This window comes from Centropristis striata, chromosome 11, assembly GCF_030273125.1.
Source record: "Centropristis striata isolate RG_2023a ecotype Rhode Island chromosome 11, C.striata_1.0, whole genome shotgun sequence".
NCBI lineage: Eukaryota > Metazoa > Chordata > Actinopteri > Perciformes > Serranidae > Centropristis > Centropristis striata.
Window position 1 is genome coordinate 11,562,886 of NC_081527.1, and position 11,675 is coordinate 11,574,560.

An 11,675-nucleotide genomic window follows, 5' to 3' on the forward strand; every position below is an offset into this window, starting at 1 on the left:
AAGTAAACGTAGAAACACCATAGTCTAATACTACTAATAATAATACTCAATTTCAAGATCAAGTCCTGAGTTAAAAATGTTAGTGATTCCTTCTACACCTCTTTCCATGAAATGATTGTGACAATGTGATTTATCATTGACGTATAAAGTGTATATCTTCTCAAAGCTCTATTAATCAATCTCTTCCAAACATATCTCAATGAAAATGAAACCACAATTAACAGACGATTGTGTCTGTAAACAAAATTATTCCAACTTTATGGGCGACCGTGAATTAAATAGCATAATATTGAAATACTCAGGTAAAGTGCAATGACCTCAAAAATATACTAAATGTACTGAGGTTTATTCCACCACTGTTGACAGCGGCCCAGAGCTAATTTTGGCCGTCTGACATGTTTATCTAACCTTGCCTGCCTGGAGTGTAGCCCTGCTATTCATTTTGTTGTGACACTTAAATTACTACAAACTACAAAATCATGAAGAAAATTAACAAATTCATTTGGGGATCTATTTGACACTCCTATTAATGGCATTCAGTGATGGGATGTATTTAAGTATATTTACTCAACTACTGTACTTAAGTACAATTTTAAGGTACATGTTCTTAACTTTAGTATTTCCATTTTATGTAACTTTATACTTCCACTCCACTACATTTAGAGGCAAATATTGTACATCCTACTTCACTACATTTACCCTCCAGCTTTAGTTACTTTTCAGGTCAAGATTAAAATGAAAATGATAAATATAAAATGATAAAACTTTTTTAAATTAAGCCTTAATTAAGTAGTTAAAATGAGCCCTATCTTTAAAAACATTAAAACGCTGCTTACAAAAATGCATCAATAATAATAATCAATATACACTGTTGCTCTTAAAGTTGGAATACTTGACGGATAAAGGGTAAATCTTCTCAAAACTTTATTAATCAGTCTCTTGATTGTGATTACTGATGCATCTACATAGGAATAAACTGAGGATTGTGTCGGAAAACAAAATTATTCCAACTTTATAGGCAACAGTGTATTTAGAATATACATACAATCTGAGTGGTCCATTTCGCATAATGAGTGCTTTTACTTTTTATGCTCAAGTACATTTTTATGCTGATACTTTTGTACTTTTACTTAAGATAGTTTTGAATGCAGGGCTTTTACTTGTAGTGGGGTAATTTCACAGTATGGTATTATTACTTTTACTTAAATAAAGGATCTAAATACTTTTTTCCACCACTGATGGCACCACCATACTGGTCAACGCCCTTGTCACATCCCGACTAGATTACTGTAATGCTCTTCTACATGGTCTGCCACAGAAATCCCTCAACAAACTGCAGCTAGTCCAAAATTCATTTCCAGAAGTCCATCCACACAGCACATCACTCCTGTCCTCAAACAGCTTCATTGGCTCCCGATCTCTGGAACAAACTCCCTCAGTACATCCGCCCTCTACCAACACTGCCAACCTTCAACTCACATCTCAAAACACACCTGTTCAGACTGGCCTATACGCCTAATATATTCACAAATGTATTAATGTTGCCAATTTTTGTCTGTACTGTTTTAATGTTGTTTATTATTTCTGCCATTGTTGTTTTGATTATTGTTCTTATTTGTAATTGTTTTATTGTTGTTTATTATTACTGCCATTGCTGTTTTATTATCATTGTTTTATTTTTAGGGCGTCACCACACAACACCAATCACAACATGGCTGCTGTATACACTTGCACTATCTATCTATCTATCTATCTATCTATCTATCTATCTATCTATCTATCTATCTATCTATCTATCTATCTACCTACCTACCTACCTACCTACCTACCTATCTATCTATCTATCTATCTATCTATCTATCTATCTGCCTACCTACCTACCTACCTACCTACCTACCTACCTACCTATCTATCTATCTATCTATCTACCTACCTACCTACCTATCTATCTATCTATCTATCTATCTATCTATCTATCTATCTATCTATCTATCTATCTATCTATCTATCTATCTATCTATCTATTTAATCTATCTATCTATCTACCTACCTACCTACCTATCTATCTATCTATCTATCTATCTATCTATCTATCTATCTATCTATCTATCTATCTATCTATCTATCTATCTATCTATCTACAAATAAAATCATTTATTTATTCATTTACAGGCTTTTAGACTTGGACCCCTCTGGTCACGTGGTTCATACAGGTGTGGTGATCATGTTGCCCATCATGTGTTGCGTCATGCTGCCATCTGTCGGCAGGTGGCAGTAACTGACCGTTAGCCAGGAGTTTGCAGGTGAACTAGCCTCACTACTGAACGCTTGCTAACTTATCTGCTGCCGTAAGATAACCAAATAATGATGCGCCAAAACTATGCCCCGTTCAACCCTTCAGTCCCAACTCAAAGACCAGCAGCTCCTCCTGTAGCCAAACCGCAGCACCCTGGAAGGTAACTTTGTCTGAGCACCAACCGTTAGCTCGTTAGCTTGTTTTGTGTTCATTTACTCGACAACGTGTTGGGTTAACGGCGTTGTGCAAGGTTCCCCCATTGGTTACTGACACTATGTTTTCATTGACTAGATACTGAGAGTGGACTAACAGCTAAAACATTATTAGCAATAAGCTAAAGCAGCACAACATGCTAATCTAGCTAGCGTTAAGTTAGCCTGCCTGTTCTGTTGATGTTGATATCCGTCACACTTAAAATATTCGCCTAAGTTTTTTGTCAATTTTTTTTTTTTTTGCCTAAATCATCTCCTCATGACGCCGGCTACCTATAGTAAAATCACCTACATCCTCAGTTAAAGAAGAGCTAGAGGGATATTGTTTAGTTATCAGTTTAGTTTATCAGTGTTTTATTGTTGACACTAATATTGGTAACACTTTACTCTAAGGTGTCTACATTAGAGTGACATGAGCGTGTCATAAACATGACATGGGATGTGTCATGAACATTAATGACACTTTGAATGCTCATCATACTTGTCATGTCATGTTTCTGACAGGCTTGTGTGACTCTTATGTAGACACCTTCAAAATAAAGTGTTACCATATCTTAAGTCACAAAGGCATGTTCAAAAAATTGCCTAAGTCGTTTAATTCTCTTAAGTTACATAATTCACACTCAGTGTTATTACTATGCCAATAACCATCCTTTGTTACATCCTTTTTGAGTGAAATGATCAATAAATGTCATATGTTACACTTTTGGTGAAGTTTTTGTGTTTCCTGCAAAACTTGAAAAAATGAGTTTGGCGATTATTTTAACAGGGTGACAGTGCTGTTTTCTTGTAAACGCTTGGCCTGTAGTAGCGTACTGGACTCATTTTTTAAAAATGTTTTCATCATCATAATAGAATACCCCGTGACTTCAAAGAAGCTATGCTGCACATCCCAGTGAAGACAGCAGGCAATGTAAACACCGGGGCAGCAGCCAAGTCAAGAGAAGACAAGAAACGTGCAGGTAACCTCTGTAGACATGAAATACAAACAGTAACGTACACCAGCGGTTCCCAAACTTTTTTAGCTGTGCACCTCCTTCTATGTCCCAACCGGGCTGACGCACCCCCAATCCCCCACACCTTCAAAAAAACAAAAACATGCATAAGCTTCTTTATAGCCATATTAAAGCCAGCATGTTTAATCATGCTCAAATGACCAGAACACACACATAATAAAATAATCACGATGACAACAATGGGCTCTCGCATTTGAATTAATCTGAAACACAGTATCAGTATAATGTAACTAAATTATGCGCAAGCTTCCACTTTTAAGAGCAAAGAGGATGATAACAGGCTCAGGGTCAGAGGCAGAAAGCAGATAAGTTGGAGAAAATGTTATATTTTGAGCTGCATTGAACAAAAATTGCAGTAAAGTTTAAATGAGCGTGGAGGTTACACAACCCCGTCATGATGGCACAGGTTGGAAAAATGGAAGAAGATAACTTCTACGCTTCATTTTAAGATTAAGATGAATGGCCTGCATTTATTAATTAATTAATATTACAGTTTTTGATTTTACATTTTACAAAGGAAATGTTTATTTACAGGTCTTTATTGTGTGGGGGGGGGAAATGTAATTGTGTAATTATCAGACCACCATTACATTTTTCACCTCGCGCACCCCCTAGAGGCAGGCCGTGCACCCCCAGGGGCCCATGCACCACACTTTGGGAATCCCTGACATACACCAACATCTCTAAACTAATTTACTTTACCTGGATTATACATCACAACCATTCAGTCTATGATCACAACTAACCAGAGGTGGCATCAAGGCATTGTTTTGCAAGTAAGTATGCTAACTTCTTTTAAATCAGTTCTTAAAACACACTTTTATAGACTTGCTTTAATGAATGTTTTCTATTTTACTACTCCTTTTTACTTCTTTTTTTCACTCCTTTTACCTTTTATCCTCTGTGTATTTGAGAATGTCTTGTGATTGTTCCTCTGTCTTTTATAGTTTTTCTTTTAATGTAAGAATTGTTTTAGCCTTATGGCATCATTCTGTTGTGATTAACTGCTCTCTGTCTAAGCACTTTGTAAGCAGCTGTTTTAAAAGTTGCTATATAAATAAAGTTATTATTATTATTACAAGTATTTGTGCTCCTCAGCAAATTAAATGCCATTTCAAAAACAGAGCAATAGTATAGTAGAGTAACAAAAATCATGGATTTTTTTTACATTTTGTATTAAGTCTTTTTGAAAGTGTGAATGAACTTAAAAAAAAAATAAATAAAAAAAAAAAAAAAATAAAATATATATATATATATATATATATATATATATATATATATATATATATATATATATATATATATATATATAGATGACATTTACCTATATCAGTGTCAATTGACTGCTAATAAACATGGGAAATCCATAATAATAAATAGAGACTTAATGATTCTGCGAGCTGGGCTGGAAACTTTGGTGGCCGGATGTGGCCCACGGGCATATGACACGGCTTGGGGGAAGGTATACATTTTCAAGTACAAAGGCTTAAGTCCAAATAAAGTCACAAGTCCCTGGTGTTAAAGTCCAAGTTGAATTGTTGTTCTTTTTTTATTTTAGCAAGTTTAATCTCATCAAATTTGTGACACAAATCTGAGTCGAGTCCCAATCATATGACTTGCGGCCACACTTCTGCAATTAACCATTTAGCAAGTCATGCTGCTGTATTTATTTAATGTTATAGGCATTCCCTGATTTGATTTTATTTCTGTGTTATTTTCTTTCAGAATGTATTTTGTTTGAAATAATTTATCTTTTATAATTTTATGCTTTTATTAGAGAGTTAGAAGAACTTTATTAGAGAGACAAGAGATGGGGAGCGACATGCAACAAAGGTCTCCAAATGGACTTTAACAGTCGCACCTTAAGCCCAAGACCCTGGTTTGCCCCGGACTGTATTATCTTTTGTCAGAGTGACATAGATTTTGAAAGATTATGCAGTGAAGGTTGTTTTTTTTAAATTAGTTTGCAGGCTTTGCATTTAAACTGCATAAACATGCGACAACAATGGAACACTGCACCAAGTTAATTCAGATTTCACTTTGAGGGATTTCATAATCGTGGCAAGTTTCATGAGGCTGCTGATAGATTTTGATTCCATATGGAAATCAACGGAAACCAATCTGTGCCTGTAGCTCTTTGGGTCCCATTTCCAACTGATACTTGGGGATTATTCTGTTCATTTTTATCCTAAAAGAACACAGTACCACACAGCTGTGGGTAAATATTACATGTCTAAATGCATCCAGTCTGTCAAAACAAGTTGTCCTAATTGTAATGCACCTTTTGTGTGATACAGAGAAATCTGCTGCTGCAAAATGGAAGTCTTCATTCAAACCATTAGGTGACGAAGATGACTCTCCGGAGCCAAGCACTGGCAAATCAGACGGGTAAGCCAGTCAGGGATGTGTGCAGTATATTGACAAGTTTCAGGTAATGTCTCCTGTAGTTATAAACCAGGATGTCCCACATTTGAGCCTCCAACTTTGTCTTGTGATGACTTTTAGTTTTGAAATATGGGCTGTCAGAAGGTGACCTCGTTATGTATTATTCCAGGTGGCCCCTTGAGGTAAAAGTGCAAGTGGCAGTGAAGATGCTTACTGAGTGCTTAAACAAATGGACAAATTTAATTAAATGTCCACAGCCTCTTATTAATTTTATCTCATTCTCAGTTTATATAGTTGCACATTTATAGTGCGTGTGAACATTCAGTGGGCAATGGTACCATTACCTTGCAGAGGATCTATATAATAGTAAATTCTGGATAACACGCACACATAATAATCCCACTTCTGTCTCCTTCAGGTTTGAGATTTATGATCCTTACGATCCCCTCTCATCAGACTCTGAGGAAGAGATGCCACAGGCTGAAGACCTCAACCACTGCCCGCCCGATCAGGAGAATATCCCAGGACATCAGCGTTTGTCTCAGAGTGACGGCGGCCGTAAAAAAAGCCTCTGGGATGTGCCACCTGGCCAACTTCTTGAAAGGCGTGAAACCAAACCCTCCGAGAGTCGAAGTCTCAGTCCTGGTCACAGGCTGCCTGAACGACAGGCTTATAGAACAGACACTGAATTACTTGACCGGCCGGGTTACGACTCCATAAGCGCACCTCTGGACCACAGGGCGTGCAGCTCTGACAGGCTTATTCCCAGCTCCTCCACACAGCGCTTTCCTGATTCATATGGAGGACAGAGGACAGACGAGGAGGAGGAGGAGAGAATAATAATCCCAGAATACAGGAAAGAGGTTTCATCAGTAAGACTAAAAGTTTATTTTCTGAAATTAAATATTAATATATTAAACCTTGTAGCACCCTATAATGTAATAATTTCCTGATGTATTAACGAAAATGTAATACAATTTGCACTTAACTCAATCGAAAATGTAATTAAACCCAATAATGTAATAACTTCACCAATAATGTAATAAAATATCCTGACTGATATTTGGTTATTATATCACTTTCAATGTCAAATTGACATCTTACTCTATGTCAAGTGACATACTGGTCAGCTGACATACTGTCATTAAAGATTAAATAAAAATGTCAGCATCAAAATGACAACTTGATGACAACTGACATGGTTATTTTTCAAACTCCTTATTGGGGTTTATACAGGGTTTCTGAAGTTGTATGTTGTTTCTAAGATTAAAGATTTGAAACCCGTGTTATTGACATGACATAAATTCTGCAACACTATCTGCTGGTGATGACCGATTTTTCATTATACAGTCACTAGTTTCGTTATAAAATTTATACTTTTGATATGTTAATTTATTTTAATACATTATTGGTGAAGTTATTACATTATTGGGTTTTATTACATTTTCAATTGAGTTAAGTGCAAATTTTATTACATTATCAGGAAATTATTACATTATAGGATGCTACGGAGCTAAACAATAGGGTTTATAATATATAGGGTCTTTTTGTTGAACTCTTCTTTTTGATTTGTTAACAATTGGAGCCCATTCTCTTCTCTGTAGATGACCACTACTGTTAGATTATCCCCACCCAGGATACAGCAGGACTATCAACATCAGATGGAATACATGGAAAAAGGTAAATTGGCGTTATGTCCCACCATTTCAAATTAAACATAGGATTAATGAATATGCATATAGGAGAAACATGATTGCATTGATTGAAGGTTTTTTTTTGCCATATGTACATGTATTTCCTCTATAAACCTGATAATATTTCTGTGGAAAATGTTGTTTTTCAGGACTGGACGAAATCACACCTTCCACCGATGTGCCAGTAAACAGGAGTTCAAAAGTAATCTTGGACAAGTAAGAACCAAGGACACTGTTCCCTTGTGTAAAGATGCTGCATACAGATTATTCACATTCCACTCACCGTCCATGGCAATGCAAACAACACACACATTTTCTTAGTTTTCATGTTGTCCTCTGATTGTTTGGCTAGAATTGTGCAGGATTAATTTCTGTTGCTGGAGTTTTTATCTCTCCAGACTAGTTGCTATTATCCGTCATCAGCTAAGATGTTAATCTTATTGTCCAAGTTGAATAAACTCCACACTTCTTGTGCAAAGCTGCTTGAATAGCTCAGTCTAGTTTTAGCAAATAATGTGTCAGCAAAAAATGTGGGCATGCATATATCAGCCACTGCAGTTATAAACACATTGCGATGCAGTATAAACACTGGGTGCATGACCAAGGTGAGAGACAGAACATAGTTAGGATAGTGCAGACTGATAACATTTCATACCGATTGCTTTAAAACTTTACAAACCTTATTGTTTTGGTGCTACACATGTTAAAAAACCTAATGGGAGTCTTTCAAATTCAGATTTTGTTTTAATTCTTGGGACACTAATTTCCAAATCTATTTGTAGTTAGTCTGTTCTGATTTTTTTATTTTAACTTGGGTTTTTATAAGGTCTCATCAATAGTCAGTGTATTAACTACAGTAGATGGAATTTGGCACACCCAGTTTGGAGAAGCAGGCAGGAGTACTGGCAGGGAACCGAAGCATTATAATGCTGCAGAAAAAGTGTATTTTAGCCACCTGAGAGGGTCCATCAAAATAAAATCTAATCGTGCTAAGCTATGCTCTCTTCGAAGCCACCAGACTCCTGTGACGAAACAGCAATTTTACCCTACAGAACAGGAGTAACTGGCCTACCACTACCTCTATCGGTTGGTTTGTTTGTGTTAATGCGTGACTTTAAAAGTACACCAAAGTACTTCTGCCTGCTTCGGTGGGGTGCCCACCACCATCTACTGTAGGTAAAACAATGACTGGATATTTATTTCATACAACTCCACTTCAAAATATCAGATGTATATTTTTAAACCTGTGTGAGGACCTTTAGATTGTTTAAAAGTCTGCCTTTTTAGATGTTTAATAGTTAATATTTCACAACACTGAATGACTTTATATTTTTCTTTTAGGAACCCCATCACCTGTGACCTTTGTGATGTTGAGTTATCTAGCAGTCGGGAACTGGAGGATCACTTGGACTGCAAGAGTCACTGGGACACCCTGGAGTACATCCAGCAGCAGAATAACTACGATGATCTGGCTATAGCCTTTTTACAGGTAAGATTATAATACTGCAGTAGTGTCCTACTTCTCCCAAACAGTTTCCCTTTTTCAACAACTGGTGTGTCTGGTTGTTTTTCTGTCTGTAGGAAGTTATGATGTATAAAAGCCAACGCTGCAGCAGAGTCATAGAGGACAGTGCACTTCAAGGTAAGTAGCTTTGCCAAAAACTCTTAAACAAGCATGCACTGTCTTATTACAGTATCTTCTATTTCAGACAAAGCCTAAATACATCCTTATCTTTGTTTTGTCAGCTCTGCAGGAAAATGACTACATGACTAAGGTTGAAATGTTCCACTGCGTGGCTTGCAGTGTCTTCGTATCCACATCTGCATCTTCAGTTCACGCTCACATTACCTCCCAGGAACACCTCTCAAACACAAAGGTAACACTGCCGTAAAGTAAACCAACATTCAACATTGGTCCTAGAAGGGATCATTTAAAGTGGTAATGATTATTATGGGGGTTGATTGATTTCCTGAAGGAGTTCCAAGTGCAGCAGAGACGTCCTTGCCTTGAAACAGCAGATGCTATAATGAAGGAGCTGAAAGCTGAGTTTGAACACTTCCTGAAGGTATTTTGCAAGTTAACATTCAAAAGTAATCAAACACAATTTATGGTGTTGAGAAGAACTATGTTAAGAGGAAAGAACAAGAACCCAGAAATGCTATTTTTTTTTTGGTAAATATTCCTTTAACCCTCCTGTTATGTTGCAGGTCAAGTTGACCCATTTCAAAGTTTAAAAATCTCTTAAAAAATAGTTAAAAGTATGAAAAAGTTTTAACATGCATTTTTAAAATAAAAAACGAGTGAATTATCCTCATTTAACCATGATCTGTGAGAGGTAAAGTACACTATTGCACTAAATATTGATTAAAATGGTTTGCTATGAAGTTATTAATGAAATATAAACAATATTTTGGGGAATTTTTTGGTTTCTGACACTTTTGGATAATTAAACATGCCCCGGGTCAAATTGACCCACGAACATTATTGCTGTTCCTGAAAAACGAACATAACAGGAGGGTTAAATTAATAATTTGCACACTCTGTATACCCTTATTTACAACACTGATTACAAGAAAATTGGGATGTTGTCTCAAAGACTGAATGATAATGATAATGATAATTTGCTTAATTATTTGTGACATATACTCAATTGAAAACTGTACAGTGAATATATGTTATGTTTAAACTGAGAAACTTGTTTTCATAAATATACACTGAATTCTGAATTTGATTCATTCTGTTTTTATTTACACAGTCCCAACTTTTTTTTGGAATTGTAGTTCCTTCAGTAGCAGTAGTGAACTCTTCCATGTAATGTTTCTTGAACTACATAATTCCCTCAGGTTAAGAGCAGTATCACTTTCATCTCATTTTCATACATGACACTTGAAACTGCTTCAGTTTCTGTCATGTATACTTCAAGTTGTTGCTGTTAAGCACAATACAGCGCTCAGATTACTTAATGGTTTCTTTTCTTTCAGGGTGGCAAGCCGTTTGAATAATGAAAATCATCTGACAGGCTGTTTCAAATGAGGAACTATGAACTTTAAATCACAACCACAACCGCAATCACAACCACACTTAACTGCTGTGGCACCATTCTTGTACAATATATTGCCTAGAGAGCATACTGTTGGTGTCATCTTGAATCAAGGTTTGTTCACACAATATGGATTTTCTTGCATCTTTGTTCACACATGGTTTTTCATCACATATTGTCCATATTAACGTTAGATACAGTACTCCCACGTCAGGATCAATTGGCCACATAAAGAAGATAGTGTTATTTTATAGATTTACAAATTCAATGGTTTCTATAATTTGTGTGGGGGGGAAATGATTGGAAAAAGTCAACCTGTTTCTTGTTTTTTTTTATTTAGAACAACACAAATGTTTTAAGCATTGTATCTGTGTGATATAGTACATTTAAAATTAAATTATTTCAAAACAGTATATTTAAACATTAAATATAGGTGACATGTCTGAAGGGCGTTGTCAGCACTGGCTGTGCCTGTTAGGTCTTTTTTCTTAACCACCTTCAGTTTTAATTTTGTATTTGTGTTAGAAACAATGCAGTTACTGAAATACTATAAAACACTTTCTATGCATAACAAGTTTGCAGACATTTTTCTTTTAGTTCTCGTATAGGAGCTCACTTCTCCACCTGCGATTTCCTGGAAATGTTTATCATGAGCTTGTGAGGTGAATGTCATTTTCAGTCAGAATATTCATCTCACTAACTCTGTGGCCTGAAAACAGAGACTGTGGGCTTGGATTTGAACATGTTGCAATACAAAAGAAACATGGATTTATGCATCTTTTAAATATGGATATTGATACAGAAGAGAGGTGCTCCCAAATTTTGACAAAAACGGACTGAAACCATGAGAAATCTGAGGTAAAAGTTGTCTTCATTAGAAATGGATTCCACACTACATTACTGCATAAAACAAGAAAAACAGTCTGTCCATTTGGAATTGTATTTCCAAAGAATGGACCATGTTAAAACAGAAAAAAGGTAACAATATCCAAAATAATTAACTTTTTTTATCTGTCCGAATGTCCAAACAT

General features: G+C 36.0%; 1 protein-coding gene across 1 annotated transcript; it reads left to right on the forward strand.

Annotated features, from left to right (window-relative positions):
• Window positions 1–2,251: 2,251 nt before the first annotated feature.
• Window positions 2,252–11,631, forward strand: LOC131979829 (uncharacterized). Its single transcript, XM_059343879.1, has 11 exons — window positions 2,252–2,456; window positions 3,364–3,470; window positions 5,822–5,912; window positions 6,328–6,781; window positions 7,514–7,589; window positions 7,753–7,819; window positions 8,945–9,092; window positions 9,185–9,245; window positions 9,350–9,480; window positions 9,580–9,669; window positions 10,586–11,631. The coding sequence occupies exons 1-11, from the start codon at window positions 2,365–2,367 to the stop codon at window positions 10,604–10,606; spliced, it is 1,338 nt and encodes a 445-aa protein (XP_059199862.1). The 5' UTR covers window positions 2,252–2,364; the 3' UTR covers window positions 10,607–11,631.
• Window positions 11,632–11,675: the final 44 nt, after the last annotated feature.

Excerpts from the sequence above, each read along its gene's own strand:
- LOC131979829 (XM_059343879.1), top strand. The coding sequence starts at position 2,365 with ATGATGCGCCAAAACTATGCCCCGTTCAACCCTTCAGTCCCAACTCAA. Across the intron at positions 7,590-7,752 it reads GATGGAATACATGGAAAAAG|GACTGGACGAAATCACACCT; the intron begins GTAAATTGGCGT and ends GTTGTTTTTCAG. Across the intron at positions 9,246-9,349 it reads AGAGGACAGTGCACTTCAAG|CTCTGCAGGAAAATGACTAC; the intron begins GTAAGTAGCTTT and ends TTGTTTTGTCAG.